The 16,958-nt window shown below is 39.0% G+C and overlaps 2 protein-coding genes across 2 annotated transcripts; both read right to left on the bottom strand.

The window, feature by feature from the left end:
- Window positions 1–10,022: 10,022 nt before the first annotated feature.
- On the bottom strand, window positions 10,023–11,587 carry LOC128731340 (N-acetylglucosamine-6-phosphate deacetylase). Its single transcript, XM_053824451.1, has 5 exons — window positions 11,359–11,587; window positions 10,995–11,269; window positions 10,702–10,920; window positions 10,296–10,617; window positions 10,023–10,232 (listed from the first exon to the last, which is right to left on the bottom strand). The coding sequence occupies exons 1-5, from the start codon at window positions 11,585–11,587 to the stop codon at window positions 10,033–10,035; spliced, it is 1,245 nt and encodes a 414-aa protein (XP_053680426.1). The 3' UTR covers window positions 10,023–10,032.
- A 636-nt stretch (window positions 11,588–12,223) lies between these two features.
- On the bottom strand, window positions 12,224–13,712 carry LOC128720351 (uncharacterized). Its single transcript, XM_053814014.1, has 2 exons — window positions 13,647–13,712; window positions 12,224–13,580 (listed from the first exon to the last, which is right to left on the bottom strand). Exons 1-2 carry the CDS (start codon window positions 13,710–13,712, stop codon window positions 12,333–12,335), a joined length of 1,314 nt encoding a protein of 437 aa, XP_053669989.1. The 3' UTR covers window positions 12,224–12,332.
- Window positions 13,713–16,958: the final 3,246 nt, after the last annotated feature.

Raw genomic sequence — 16,958 nt, 5'->3', positions numbered from 1 at the left:
TTCTAGATTTTCAAGAAAGATTTTTAGATGAAGTAGTTGAATTCCGAATCAAATTATTCAACTAGATAATAAAATCATATGGCTTGCAAAAACATAGAAATCAGTAGTTAAATTGATTAGAGTAATAAAGTTTCTACGTTTTTATTTTAACCAGACGTAATTTCGAGGATGCCTATCAGTATTCAAACGTAACTCGTTTAGAATGGATAAATCTCGGCATTTCAAGATTTCCGGAACCCACGTTAGTCTCTGAACTGTGTAAAAAACCCGTCTTCCGATAATGAATAGCGCATGATGAAAAGAGCAGTTTTTTGGAGTATACACCGTTCCCAGAATTTACGGTTTAGCAAGATGCTGTTTTTTTACAAATCAAGTCTTGTGTCTTTGGGAAACGTTCCATGGCTTTCATTTAAGTCGTTACACAGCATTTGGTGGAGGGGGGGGGGGGTATGCAAAATATCAACCTCCCACCCAACATCGGCCACCCCATCCAAAAATCCCCACACACTCAACAACCCCCCCTACATCCCACTTCAATACATTTTTACCAAAATATCTGCTGGCGAAAAATTATATTATCGAAGAAATTTGTTCGACAGTATCTAACTTTACCATGTAAACAAGGCACCTTTGAGCTAACCCATTTGTTTATACATGTCACCAATTCATGGGTAAAAATTTCAGTGTGCTATCAAAAAATTGATGGGGGGTGGGGGTATATATTGAGTTTTTACCAAGTTTTAACCCATAATTATTTTTTTAATTGTATAATATTAATAATAAGCAATCTCTGGTTTGTGTTTTTTTACGAAACCGACAATTGTCATTCCATCGTGCTGACAGAGCGCCTCATTGACATTTGTACCTGACGTCGATAACTGTCAATACGCTCAAGACGCTCGCGCGCTTTACTCTTAGTTTTGTTGAATTAACGTTATGGCGCGAAATGTGTGTTATTGGGTATTTTGCATAAAAAAGTTGTGAAAAGCAATCTAGTGTCATAGAAAAGTGAAAGTCTGTTGCATAGAAAAGTTGTGGAAAGCAATCTAGTGGAAAACAGTGTGGTCTAGTGAAAAAAGTGTGATCTAGTGAAAACAGTGTGATCTAGTGAAAACGGTGTAATCTAGTGAAAACAGTGTGAAAATGGTGTCCGTTGAAACGATTCGCGAGCAGTTCGATGAGCTGGGTATTGAACCAACCGATGCAGTGGTAAACAAGTGTAAGCGCTCATTGTAATTTCAAGAATCATGCATGAACTTGTTACAACGCTCATAAATCCTAATCATTCTTCGTTTTCCTTGCAGGCATAGAAATATACATCAACAACGACGTGGATGACCCGCTTGAATTCGTAGAGCAAAGGATGGCTTACAGTGTTTCGAAATCGAGTGGTGCTGAACCAACCGTCGCTTACCTCAACGACATGGAGGCATACGAATTCACGAACAAATCGCGGTAAGTAAGTTGTGGCAAGAGATGTTGTATGTTATTGAGTGTTTTCTATAGAAAAGTTGTGAAAAGCCGTCTAGAACAGTGTGAAAATAGTGTGCGTTGAAACTATTCGTGTGCTGTTCGACGAGCTGGGTATCGAACCAACCGATGAAGTGGTTTACAAATGTAAGCGCTCATCGTAATTTCAAGAATCAAGCATGAATCTGTTACAACACTCATAAATCTTAATCATATTCCGTTTTCTTTGCAGGCATAGAAATATACATCAACAACGACGTGGATGACCCGGTTGAATACGTAGAGCAAAGGATGGCTTGCAGTGTTTCGAAATCGAGTGGTGCTGAACCAACCGTCGCTTACCTCAACGACATGGAAGCATACGCATTCACGAACAAATCGCGGTAAGTAAGTTGTGGCAAGAGATGTTGTATGTTATTGAGTGTTTTCCATAGAATATTGTGAAAAGCAGTCTAGAACAGTGTGAAAATAGTGTGCGTTGAAACTATTCGTGTGCAGTTCGACGAGCTGGGTATCGAACCAACCGATGAAGTGGTTTACAAATGTAAGCGCTCATCGTAATTTCAAGAATCATGCATGAATCTGTTACAACATTCATAAATCTTAATCTTATTCCGTTTTCCTTGCAGGCATAGAAATATGCATCAACAACGACGTGGATGACCCGGTTGAATTCGTAGAGCAATGGATGGCTTACAGTGTTTCGAAATTGAGTGGTGCTGAACCAACCGACGCTTACCTCAACGACATGGAAGCATACGAATTCACGAACAAATCGCGGTAAGTAAATTGTGGCAAGAGATGTTGTATTTTATTGAGTGTTTTCCATAGAAAAGTTGTGAAAAGCAGTCTAGAACAGTGTGAAAATAGTGTGCGTTGAAACTATTCGCGTGCAGTTCGATGAGCTGGGTATCGAACCATCCGATGAAGTTGTTTACAGATGTTAGCGCTCATCGTAATTTCAAGAATCATGCATGAATCTGTTACAACACTCATAAATCTTAATCATATTCCGTTTTCTTTGCAGGCATAAAAATATGCATCAACAACGACGTGGATGACCCGCTTGAATTGGTAGAGCAATGGATGGCTTACAGTGTTTCGAAATTGAGTGGTGCTGAACCAACCGTCGCTTACCTCAACAACATGGAGGCATACGAATTCACGAACCAATCGTGGCAAGTAGCTAAGCTAGCAAATACCATTGGTGGAAGTGGAAAAGTAGTAGTATCCCCCCGCTTTGATTCCAAATGCCTGCTTAACACCAAAGGTAGGGGAATGGGAATTCAACATTTTTCTTTCATAGATTTTTGTATACAAAATCACCTCTTATTCTCGATTTTTCATGTACAGTTTGTAATATTTGCACAGGATTTGGGGGAAAATCAGACGATGCATGTTACAGATGCATGCGATACAGTTTTATGTTGATCCTCGATTCATACTTCAACAATTTCGGCGTGAGCGGCAACATACGCAGTTAAATTAGCATCTTATTTATTGATGAAGTTGTGGATTTGTAAAACCGATGTTCGGAGTATCCCTTTTTTAAATGATCATTATTTATATATCATTATATTATATATCATTCATTATATATATCATTATGATTCATTATTATTCAAAACTAATCTAATTTAAACTAATATCTTATATATACCTTACAAATTTATGTATATTGTATTATATATATATATATATTTATATATTCATAACTAATTTACATGTGATGACATAAAGTTCACTTGTATTATTTTACTTCATAGTATACAGTTGTATGTTGATCCACGATTAATACTTCAACAATATAGGCGTGAGCGGCAACATACGCAGTTAAATTAGCATCTTATTTATTGATGAAGTTGTGGATTTTTAAAACCGATGTTCGGAGTATCCCTTTTTTAAATGATCATTATTTATATATCATTATATTATATATCATTCATTATATATATCATTATGATTCATTATTATTCAAAACTAATCTAATTTAAACTAATATCTTATATATACCTTACAAATTTATGTATATTGTATTATATATATATATTTATATATTCATAACTAATTTACTTGTGATGACATAAAGTTCACTTGTATTATTTTACTTCATAGTATACAGTTGTATGTTGATCCACGATTAATACTTCAACAATATAGGCGTGAGCGGCAACATACGCAGTTAAATTAGCATCTTATTTATTGATGAAGTTGTGGATTTTTAAAACCGATGTTCGGAGTATTCCTTTTTTAAATGATCATTATTTATATATCATTATATTATATATCATTCATTATATATATCATTATGATTCATTATTATTCAAAACTAATCTAATTTAAACTAATATCTTATATATACCTTACAAATTTATATATATTTTTTTATATAAATTCATATATTCATAACTAACTAATTATAACTAATTTACATGTGATGACATAAAGTTCACTTGTATTATTTTACTTCATAGTATACAGTTGTATGTTGATCCTCGATTCATACTTCAACAATTTAGGGGTGAGCGGTAACATATGCAGTTAGATTAGCATCTAAATTATTGATGAAGTTGTGGATTTGTAAAACCGATGTTCGGAGTATTCCTTTTTTAAATGATCATTATTTATATATCATTATTTTATATATCATTCATTATATATATCATTATAATTCATTATTATTCATAGCTGATCTAATTTAAACTAATATCATATATATACCTTACAAATTTATGTATATTGTATTATATATATTTATATATTCCTTACTAATTATTCATAACTAATTTACATGTGATGACATAAAGTTCACTTGTACTATTTTACTTCATAGTATACAGTTGTATGTTGATCCTCGATTCATACTTCAACAATTTAGGGGTGAGCGGTAACATATGCAGTTAAATTAGCATCTAAATTATTGATGAAGTTGTGGATTTGTAAAACCGATGTTCGGAGTATCACTTTTTTAAATGATCATTATTTATATGTCATTATATTTTATATCATTCATTATATATATCATTATGATTCATTGATATTCATAGCTGATTTAATTTAAACTAATATCTTATATATACCTTAAAAATTTATGTATATTGTATCATATATATATTTATATATTCATAACTAATTTACATGTGATGACATAAAGTTCACTTGTATTATTTTACTTCATAGTATACAGTTTTATGTTGATCCTCGATTCATACTTCAACAATTTCGGCGTGAGCGGCAACATACGCAGTTAAATTAGCATCTTATTTATTGATGAAGTTGTGGATTTTTAAAACCGATGTTCGGAGTATTCCTTTTTTAAATGATCATTATTTATATATCATTATATTATATATCATTCATTATATATATCATTATGATTCATTATTATTCAAAACTAATCTAATTTAAACTAATATCTTATATATACCTTACAAATTTATATATATTTTTTTATATAAATTCATATATTCATAACTAACTAATTATAACTAATTTACATGTGATGACATAAAGTTCACTTGTATTATTTTACTTCATAGTATACAGTTGTATGTTGATCCTCGATTCATACTTCAACAATTTTGGGGTGAGCGGTAACATATGCAGTTAGATTAGCATCTAAATTATTGATGAAGTTGTGGATTTGTAAAACCGATGTTCGGAGTATTCCTTTTTTAAATGATCATTATTTATATATCATTATTTTATATATCATTCATTATATATATCATTATAATTCATTATTATTCATAGCTGATCTAATTTAAACTAATATCATATATATACCTTACAAATTTATGTATATTGTATTATATATATTTATATATTCCTTACTAATTATTCATAACTAATTTACATGTGATGACATAAAGTTCACTTGTACTATTTTACTTCATAGTATACAGTTGTATGTTGATCCTCGATTCATACTTCAACAATTTAGGGGTGAGCGGTAACATATGCAGTTAAATTAGCATCTAAATTATTGATGAAGTTGTGGATTTGTAAAACCGATGTTCGGAGTATCACTTTTTTAAATGATCATTATTTATATGTCATTATATTTTATATCATTCATTATATATATCATTATGATTCATTGATATTCATAGCTGATTTAATTTAAACTAATATCATGTATATACCTTACAAATGTATATTTATTATTTTATATATTTTAATATATTCATAACTAATTTAAACTAATATCATATATTATATATATTAATATATTCATAACTAATTTAAACTAATATCATATATACACCTTACAAATCTCTTTACAGCAACAACATCGCATAAGGGTTTGAAGGAGAGAAAGAGCGAACAATAACGTTCCATAGTTTGTTTTTTTCACGAGCGCTTTTGCTCATTGATGCTTGCGCTTCCAGGCGTTACATCGTATGAGGGTTTGAGGGAGTAAAGGAGCGAACAATAACGTTCCATAGTTTGTTTTTTTCACGAGCGCTTTTGCTCATTGGTGCTTGCGCTTCCAGGCGTTACATCGTATGAGGGTTTGAGGGAGTAAAGGAGCGAACAATAACGTTCCATAGTTTGTTTTTTTCACGAGCGCTTTTGCTCATTGATGCTTGCGCTTCCAGGCGTTACATCGTATGAGGGTTTGAGGGAGTAAAGGAGCGAACAATAACGTTCCATAGTTTGTTTTTTTCACGAGCGCTTTTGCTCATTGATGCTTGCGCTTCCAGTCGTTACATCGCATGAGGGTTTGAATGAGTAAAGGAGCGAACAATAACGTTCCATAGTTTGTTTTTTTCACGAGCGCTTTTGCTCATTGATGCTTGCGCTTCCAGGCGTTACATCGCATGAGGATTTGAGGGAGTAAAGGAGCGAACAATAGCGTTACTTAGTTTGTTTTTTTCACGAGCGCTTTTGCTCATTGATGCTTGCGCTTCCAGGCGTTACATCGCATGAGGGTTTGAATGAGTAAAAGGGCGAACAATAGCGTTACTTAGTTTGTTTTTTTCACGAGCGCTTTTGCTCATTGATGCTTGCGCTTCCAGGCGTTACATCGCATGAGGGTTTGAAGGAGCAAAAGGGCGAACAATAGCGTTTCATAGTTTGTTTTTTTCACGAGCGCTTTTGCTCATTGATGCTTGCGCTTCCAGGCGTTACATCGCATGAGGGTTTGAAGGAGTAATAGGGTGAACAATAGCGTTACTTAGTTTGTTTTTTTCACGAGCGCTTTTGCTCATTGATGCTTGCGCTTCCAGGCGTTACATCGCATGAGGGTTTGAATGAGTAAAAGGGCGAACAATAGCGTTACTTAGTTTGTTTTTTTCACGAGCGCTTTTGCTCATTGATGCTTGCGCTTCCAGGCGTTACATCGTATGAGGGTTTGAGGGAGTAAAGGAGCGAACAATAACGTTCCATAGTTTGTTTTTTTTCACGAGCGCTTTTGCTCATTGATGCTTGCGCTTCCAGGCGTTACATCGCATGAGGGTTTGAAGGAGTAATAGGGTGAACAATAGCGTTACTTAGTTTGTTTTTTTCACGAGCGCTTTTGCTCATTGATGCTTGCGCTTCCAGGCGTTACATCGCATGAGGGTTTGAATGAGTAAAAGGGCGAACAATAGCGTTACTTAGTTTGTTTTTTTCACGAGCGCTTTTGCTCATTGATGCTTGCGCTTCCAGGCGTTTCATCGCATGAGGGTTTGAAGGAGTAATAGGGCGAACAATAGCGTTACTTAGTTTGTTTTTTTCACGAGCGCTTTTGCTCATTGATGCTTGCGCTTCCAGGCGTTACATCGCATGAGGGTTTGAAGGAGCAAAAGGGCGAACAATAGCGTTACTTAGTTTGTTTTTTTTCACGAGCGCTTTTGCTCATTGATGCTTGCGCTTCCAGGCGTTACATCGCATGAGGGTTTGAATGAGTAAAAGAGCGAATAGCGTTCCATAGTTTGTTTTTTTTTCACGAGCGCTTTTGCTCATGGATGCTTGCGCTTCCACAGATGCCTAGATGCACAGACGCACGTACGCACACACATACAGAGAGAGACAGAGGCACAGGAGCACTAAAGCACAGAGGCACAGTAGCGTAGACGCACGAGAGGCACAGAGATACAGGAGCACAGTTGCATAGAGGCACAGAGAACAGGAGCACCGATGCATAGAGGCACAGTTTCACAGAGGTATCGGGTGCACTGGATTGTACACTGGTATAGTAAAACTGATGCATAGATGTACAGCGGCACTGATCGACTGATGTCCACAGATAGCAGAGAGGCACTGATCGACTGATGCACGGATGCCGAGCCACCGATGCACTGAGGCACAGATACACACATGCACAGAGGCACAGTAGCGTAGACGCACGAGAGGCACAGAGATACAGGAGCACAGTTGCATAGAGGCACAGAGAACAGGAGCACCGATGCATAGAGGCACAGTTTCACAGAGGTATCGGGTGCACTGGATTGTACACTGGTATAGTAAAACTGATGCATAGATGTACAGCGGCACTGATCGACTGATGTCCACAGATAGCAGAGAGGCACTGATCGACTGATGCACGGATGCCGAGCCACCGATGCACTGAGGCACAGATACACACATGCACAGAGGCACAGTAGCGTAGACGCACGAGAGGCACAGAGATACAGGAGCACAGTTGCATAGAGGCACAGAGAACAGGAGCACCGATGCATAGAGGCACAGTTTCACAGAGGTATCGGGTGCACTGGATTGTACACTGGTATAGTAAAACTGATGCATAGATGTACAGCGGCACTGATCGACTGATGTCCACAGATAGCAGAGAGGCACTGATCGACTGATGCACGGATGCCGAGCCACCGATGCACTGAGGCACAGATACACAGAGGCACAGAGGGATAGACGCACGCACGCACGCACACACATACAAACAGAAGGACAAAGCGAGATACAGATAGAGAGACACAGACACAGACGCATACACGCACGCAGGCATAATAATTTTTTGTTCTTTAAAGGGTTGGATCCGACGCCTCCTGAAGGCTACTATAGGCTCTCCTCCCCAACTCCTACTCAATACGTCCGCGACGTACAGAACGGTAACTTGTCGTCTAAATATCCAAGCTTGGGTATACGGGGAAACCCACCCCCTTGGGCGGATGGACGATAAGGCTGAATTGAGAGGGGGATTAGACTGGTACTAGCAAGTAGTTCATCCCTGAGCGTCTGTTCTCCAGGTTAGGAGCGGCGCGAACCAGCGTCTGTTACCCATGTCAGGGGCGGCTGTACATTTTGTCTTGGCATCCTACGAGACGTAAAACAGCTAGGATGCGTTGTTCCACCGACGACGAGCTAGCTGAGCTGTATGGTTAGCCAGATATCCTGAGATATGGAGAGACAATGAGAAACAGAGAGAGACAAAGAGAGGCATAGAGAGACAGACTGTGACAGAGAAAGACAAAGAGAGGCAGATTGCAATTGATCAATTTTTAAAATCAATTATAATTGAAGAGAGACAACAGCTATTAATGACAAATTACAACAACAACAAACAAATTAATGTTCAGAAAGGATCAACGAGAATCTAACATCATAACTAGTAGGGTATGGACCCCGAAAAGATGTAGATGGCAATGCAAAAGGTATTCAAAAGGACGTAACAACTATACGTTTATTTTATGGAATTGGTGAAGAATTATTACTTGCAGTGATTTGAAGTCGAAATACATCATATTAACTGACTCAAATATACTGAAAAATATCACAAATTTTAACAGTTATTTTTTTTATAGAAAGATTGTTTAGATATTGATTCCTAAGGCTGACTAGAAATGGACATATATAATGGATATTTTCAAAACAGGCGCTTCTTTCGTGCGCGGCACTAAAACGCAAGATCTTTAACCAATTTCACACCAACGCGCACGTGGCCATGCTCGACCATCTTGGCCGCATGGGACACGTTTTCCGACATCTTGTTACGCACCAGCACGAACAAAAGTCTCCGTCATCAGAACGACGATGCGCTGATCTTGTTCGCATTCTCCAGATCCCACTTTGTCGGAATTACGCCCATAACGTATAGCTTCTTCAGCAGCAACGCACTCATTTCCGTCCGAAACGAAAATAGTATTTGCTATACAAGCCACCTCACCTCATAACATAAGCCAACGGATTTTTTACACAGTTCAGAGACCAACGTGGGTTCCGGAAATTTTGAAATGCCGAGATTTATCCATTCTAAACGAATAACGTTTGAATACTGATAGGCATCCTTGAAATTACGTCTGGTTAAAATAAAAACGTAGGAACTTTATTACTCTAATCAATTTAACTACTGGTTTCTTCGATTTGCAAGTCATATGATTTTATTTACTAGTTGAATAAATATAAACAAGACACCGTTGAGCTAACCTATTTGTTTAAACATGTCTTCCAATTTACAGGGTCCTGTTAAAAAATGGGGCAGGGGGGGTTTTGTCTTCAGTATGTACAGCTCTCGCTGTACGCCTGATAAGTAAGCAAGTAAATCAACAATGAAAAATTATAGACAATTGGTAAAATGCATGTGATTATTTGTATTTCATTCATTTGTCTCTCTACAAGTTGTTATAAACCATTTGAAATAATCACATCTCTTTGATAAACACATTTCCCTGCGATCCAAGTTGATTTAACTTTCAGATCATCATCAAGTAGCACAAAATCGGCATCTGCTCCATACTCCAAAGTTCCCTTTTGATTCTCGATGCCTAAACAACGAGCAGGATGAAGCGAAGCAGCTTCTAATGCATATTCAATAGAGCAACCTAAGATAGGGGAAAGAACATTGTCTTTATAAAGCTGAAATAATTGTTAGCATACATCCTTACTAGAAGCTTTTTTGAAGAAACGAATGCATTCATCCATTGGTGCAATGCTACCGCAAAGTGTGTCCGTACCGGCAACGTATGCTCGTCCAGCACGAATTTCAATTTCCATTTGACCAATACGATGACGGCCCTCAGCCAATCCCATAGCCGATATCGCGTCCGTCACCAAGATCAACCCATGGGGATGGGTTTTATAAGCAATGCGCAGAGCAGCCGGATGCGTATGAACACCGTCCGAGATTATACCGAAGTAGACAAGTGCATCCTTCGGGATGTTATCGGTAGTTAGTAGCCCAACTAGACCTGGATCACGATGGTGGAACTGAGCGGACGAAGAATAAATCGTGTAAAAGAATGAAAGTAGACAAATAAACTGCATTGCAGGGCAACGGTAGCATTTCCATACCGGTAGCATCGCATTAAAAAGATGCGTTATGAGTCTTGCGCCATGGCGTACCGCAATCTCGCCATCATTCAGGTTGGCCATTGAATGACCGAGAGATACGGTTATTCCATTGTTGCTTAGTTCCTGTATTACTTGAGAGGCTCCTGTCTTCTCCGGTGCAAGTGTTATTATCTGCACGTTGTCCATCGAACCGTAAACATCACGCACCGTCGCAATACCCTTGAAATAGAACGATTTATAGAACGGTGCATGTTTGACAATCGATTCAGGGGCGACTCTTTTAGAATCCTTACATGTTCAAATTCTTTAATGCATTCTGGCGGGTGAGCTCCTTTTTTATTCGTGTTTATGAACGGTCCTTCAACGTGGCAGCCTAGCACAGTTGCTCCGTGATGTCCCCCAGCACTTCTAGGAATCCGAGGCAATACAGCATGGTATGTCTCCGGAGGGGAAGTGACTAATGTTGGACAAAATGAAGTTACACCGTGGGCTAACAGTCCTTTGGCTACTTTTGATACTCCTTCCTCGACCGTTCCTACATCAAACGAAAAATCCACTCCATATCCACCTGTGAGTGCAACGAAATAATATCGGAGGAAATATAGATTATAAATTATAAAGCGAATAAATATGGTACCGATGGTTACTTATTATTACCGTTTATTTGTAGATCTATGAAACCGGGTGCAACAATATTCCCCAAACAGTCGATCTGAATGTCTGCGTGCAATTTTTCATCAAAAAACACCTTTTCAGGGTCAATGATCTTGCCACCGCGTACCCAAACATCATCATGTACTAACTGGTGATTGCGTAGTACTCGACAGTTTCGAAACTGGGTCAGTGTCTTATCCGCTTCGGTCGACAGGGTTATGCTGGATGACATAGTGGCGCAACAATCTTAATGAGCCTTAATGTTCTGGAACAAGGCAGTCAAATGTCTTGTCACGAATTCAAAGCACCCAATATAGGATTAATTTCAATTGATCAATTGAGCAGAATGGCACGATTCTATACAGCTGGTAACAATTTCTAACTATATTGAAGAATTCACTACACAAACACGCACATCCATTAAACACGTTGACCTTCTTTCGCAGAGACGCTGCAGCACATCGAAGATCCTTCGACACCAATAGGCCACTAGCAACTGAATGCGATAACCATTTTAGCATCACATACTCTTTATAAAAATTTGCACACAAGGACGGCGTTCTATTTCCTTGCGAATCCCCTCCATTCAATGGAGGGTTGTGTTGAAGTTTTTCGATTTCGTGATCAACGGCCGCTGTTTTGCGCTGATAATCAAACTGTGCTATCGTTGGTTATTTGATCGTACCATTTGAAAACCACACTGTGATCTGATTTGTGGTGATTTATATTGCCATATCCCTCGCTTGATAACGACCAGTGATAGTGCTAATGTTCGCGATGATCGTGCTTACGGCTCTTATCTTTCGTTCATTCTGTGGTTTTGGTTTGTTTTGATGAATTTTTGCGGTCAATCTGTCAAAAAAAGGCTGCGTACTGTCGGTTTATGACACGCTTTTAAATGCATAGCTATATCATAAGCATGCTAAACTTAAATCACTAACAAGCAGATACTAAATCATTTCAACGAGTTCTTTTATTCATAGATCAGCTCCTGTAAGCATTATAGTGTCTTCATCACTACCGCTGTTCGCGTTCACAGCAACTTCCGTTTTGGCGGTATTACTTTTTTTCTTTTCTTTTAAATTTGCTTTTGCTCGTTTTTTGTTGGCTTTTTTCTTAACCACCATCAGTTCCTCTTCCGTCAGCCACTGGTTAGATGTATCTTTGGGTATTGGGAGCAACACGGCTGCATTATCGCCGATCGTTACCACCGCATCGGAGGTGTCCATGTTGTTCTGGTCATTCAATCGGTCTTTCGAATCAATTGTAACATTTTCCATAACTTCCGTCGTATTGCCAGTATCTTCATCGATCATATCGTCTTCCTCAGCCGAATCTGAATGGTCTCCTCCATCGATTTTGAGCTTGAATCGCTTCAATCGCACCTGGAGCCTATCCTGCGCATTTACTGTAGTGTCATTCTTATCAATCCCTTCTGTAAAACCGACAGGCAGTCCTTTCTCGCGGTCTTCGCAGTCTTTTTGGATAGCGGTTTTGATCTTCTCAACTACTATCCGTGCACGTTTGCTAGCCTTCATGGACGTTCGTAACAACAGATCGGCGCTCGTTAGCGTTATACCTCCCAGATGCAGGCCACAGAGTTCACCGTAAGAATTGATACCAAATACCATTCTTGCTTCGGCAACTCGTTCCTCCAGATATGTAGGGTCGGCAATAGCTACCTTTCCCTGGTTAAAGATAGCGTAGCTCACGCAAATAGGATAGTGGAAGAGAGTTACCTTGATTGGTTCCTTTTCTTCCATCGTATGAACGATTACGTTTTCGCCGTCAACAGTAATGTCAGGCCTTTTGAAATGGGCCAATGCAGTTAAGGCAGCTATCGAGGCGCAATCAATAACGTTTCCCTCGTGATTCAACACCGTTACATCGACACGCATATTCCAAACTTTTTCCTCAGCGACCAGGCACAATGATTCCAGGTCTACGCATCCAGAATCCTTCAATGCACGCTCAAGAATGCGGTTAAGTTGCACACTCTCGTCTGACTGACGACCGCCATCAAAGTGTGGTGCTGCCATCGGCCCAAGCTCAACATTTACGAAGAGCATACCTTCGTTGGGACGCGTCGCTTTTGGTTCCACCACTTCGCAAGTCACCCGAGCCAATGCTCTGGTTTCTCCGAGGATTACATGTACCAAGCCCCATTCGCTACCAAAGTTTATCCGTAGCTTGCGAAATTCATCTAGAGTTCGTCCATCGACGCGCTGTACATGTACAATAGATATCGTTACGAACTAATTCCAGTTATTGTAATCCAAAGGTAAACTTACGATTGATTCCAAAATCGCTTTTTGAACAAATGACTTCTCGATATTTGTTAAAATTCGTTCTTTCATGACGCCGGCAGTACACGAGCTGCAATTCAATAACACAATATATAAACAATGTACAATGCTAGCGTGCTTGTGACATTCAGCATTTGATGTTTGGAAAAATTACACCACATTCCAAATACACCACAGACTCGGCAGCTGTCATTGTTTTGGACACCATCAACAGTGCGCGTAGTGTAACAACTTACCAAGTTTGTAAATTGCGTTTTTGAAAGATTAATCGTAAAACAATTTGTTAACAGAAAACTAATAAATGTGCGCTTAAAACTACGTCAATATATTACAATAATTAGTCATTCTTTACCTTAATTGTGGGCATTAAAACGGATGACATTTATCTCGTAAGCGACTTTCTAAAGGCAGATTTCTTGTGTTTACGTTGATTTCGTGAGAACAACAACGCAAACATTCGTGAAAAGTTTGAATTTCGATTGCAGCGTAAAAGAAATCGTTAGTAAGTTATATCGCCAAAAACAAACAAATATTTAATGGTATTTGTAGCTAGTGTTTTTTTATCTTACAGAATTTATTGCAAATTATGTCCGAGCAAACGGAAAATCTTTGGATAAACGAACAGGAAGCAGAGTTTTGCCTGAAGCAAGAAGATGTCGTTTTCGACGACATCGAATACATCGTGGAATATGTGGATCCAGCCGAAGAACAAGAAGTATCAAAAGAGGAAACTTTATCGATGAGGACAAAAATTGAACGCATCGACATTGCCCTCGATGAGTTACAAAATTCCGTTTGGTCAACAGAACGTCCCGACCGATCTGAGCTAACCGGGCGCAAACTAGCACAGCCTCGATCAGTTCCACTAGGGCTAGGAAAATTAGCAAAAAGTCCTGCGGAATGCTTATCGCTGTTTCTAGATGCCGATGTGATCGCTATGATCACGGAGTACACAAACGAACGGATAAAGACCGAGCAAGCTAACTATGCACGTGAACGTGATGCAAACCTAACAGATGAAATTGAAATTATGGCTTTATTAGGTATCCTGTACATCGCTAGTACGATTCGAGATGGTCGGGAGAATATAGAGTACCTTTTTGATAGCAAAAAAGGAACTGGTTTGGAAGCGGTATATCTAACTATGACGTCGCTCAGGTATCATTTTCTTACGCGTAATATTCGCTTCGATGATCCGGCGACATCAGCGGATGAAACAGAAACGGATAAGCTTGCACCGATACGGGCAGTTTATGAACGAGTAGTGGGTAATTTTCAGAAATATTTCCGCCCTGGCCGATTCCTAACGCTAGATGAACAAGCGGTGCAATTTAAAGGGGTATGTGACTTCCGTCAATTTCTTCCGAATGCACCGGGTAAAACAGGGTTCAAATTTCATTTGCTCGTTGATTGTGATACTTCATACATTACAAACTTGGAAATTTGTGTTCCTGACAACCAAAACCCATACAATGTGAGCTATGCACCTATCGATGTAGCTATGCGACTGACCGAACCAGTTCAAGGGAAACAAAAGACGGTAGTAATGGGCCCGAAGTTCACATCTCTGGAGTTGATCGAAAAACTATACAAAAGTAGAACTATGGTAGTTGGAGAGGTTAAAAAAACTCATCAGAACATTCCCAAAGCTTTTACTGTATGCAAAGGGCGAACAGAACATTGTACGCTGAGTGCTTACAATGGATTTACAACACTTATATCGCACGTAACCAAACGGAAGGAAGTAATGATTCTTATGTCGTCATATAACGAGGATAATTCTAGTTTGAGTGAGCTAGAGGAGGAAGAAAAACCTGCTCACCTAATGAAGCAAATCGTGCTTTATAATCAGACGAAAAATTCTGTACGCGCCATCCAACAGATGTGTTCAACGTACGACGTCGTTCGGAGCACTCGTCGATGGCCTTTGGCTGTGTTTTTTAACCTAATGAACTTGAGCGCCATTAATGCGTGGTGCCTCTATCAGCTAAACCACCCGCAAGAGGAGAAAATAAGCAGGCGAGATTTTATGGTTGATATGGCACTGGAATTACTCCGACCGCAAGCAAGGCGGCGATTAGACAACAAAAAGTTACCTAGGGTTCTGAAACAGCGCATCGGCATGTTTCTTGGACTTAGCCGAAAAGAGTATGATTTCGTGCCGATGGTGGGTAATCGAGGTGAAGCCCGCGGTCGTTGTTACTTATGCGGTCGAGCACGTAACAAAACAACACGCATTTCGTGTTACAGTTGTGGCAAGTTTACCTGTAATACTCACTGTGCTCAGCTATGCCGGACTTGCTGCATGGAAGATAATACCGAACAAAATGAATAAAAATATAATAAAACCGTAGCAAATGCATTGAATTGTATGTTATTCAGTTTGCGTTAATTTACCTTAATTGCAATCACAAGTTTGCGTCGCTGTACATACGTTCTCATAACATTTGTGATAATTAAACCATTGATTTACGAGCAAAATAAAACTCATTTTGTTGACTATTTGCAAAATGACCTCAGCAAACTTTCAACATCATGAACACCTGCTACCCGTTCAGAGTAGGTCATGGTGACAAAATAAGAAAGTACTGGAAAATTCATTGAGCCAAGGAAAGAGCGTTTGATTTTTTCCCGTCTGAAGAAAACTAGGCTTAGAGAAGATAATAGCAGACTTAAGAGCCATGAAAACATGATTGACACGAATTTTCTAGTAACAGGCTTAACACTCGTTAGTTTTTACCTAAAAAGTGCTAGGATCACATGTTATATGAATGCATTTATTGATGAACAAATATATGGCTAAATTATTGTCTAGTGTTTCTAGCACTCCGGTATTGTGCTTGCAGCTTGTTCAATGTATTCTTAACGTTTTCTTTCCTTTTCATGCTCATTTCCGTTTTTTTCACGTAATGAAAAGAGTGTCGATCGCGATATTTTGATTTTCGAAGCTTCGAACCATCTTGTCCAAAACGTAAACACACTCGACGTCCGACCCCAGTCGGTGTACACTACCTTTCCCTCCCCGTTCCTTTTGGTTCAGCACGCATCAACCCCCTTCAATACAGCAGCATTGGCCGCGGGAGCAAATAAAATGTTCGATATGGCTTTGTGCGATGGTGTGTGTGTGTGCTACGTTGGCTAGGTCGATCTGTTGCGGATCATCGCATTACCAATCTGCAACTACGAGAGGAGAGCAAAAAAAGGACCATGTCCGCGCATCGTGCAACACGCATGCGAGCCGTTTGCCCGTGCGCAAGCGTTAGGACAAATGCTTCAACATGTTTGCTTCGCTTCATT

The sequence above is a fragment of the Anopheles nili genome, chromosome 2 (assembly GCF_943737925.1).
Source record: "Anopheles nili chromosome 2, idAnoNiliSN_F5_01, whole genome shotgun sequence".
NCBI lineage: Eukaryota > Metazoa > Arthropoda > Insecta > Diptera > Culicidae > Anopheles > Anopheles nili.
The sequence above is the reverse complement of the archived record's forward strand: the minus strand, read 5'-3'. Positions and strand labels throughout refer to the sequence as shown.

Coding starts and splice junctions, on each gene's coding strand:
- LOC128731340 (XM_053824451.1), bottom strand. CDS start 11,587: ATGTCATCCAGCATAACCCTGTCGACCGAAGCGGATAAGACACTGACC. Junction 11,270..11,358: donor CATAGATCTACAAATAAACG/GTAATAATAAGT, acceptor TTGCACTCACAG/GTGGATATGGAGTGGATTTT. Junction 10,618..10,701: donor TTTTTAATGCGATGCTACCG/GTATGGAAATGC, acceptor TCGTCCGCTCAG/TTCCACCATCGTGATCCAGG.
- LOC128720351 (XM_053814014.1), bottom strand. CDS start 13,712: ATGAAAGAACGAATTTTAACAAATATCGAGAAGTCATTTGTTCAAAAA. Junction 13,581..13,646: donor AAGCGATTTTGGAATCAATC/GTAAGTTTACCT, acceptor GTACATGTACAG/CGCGTCGATGGACGAACTCT.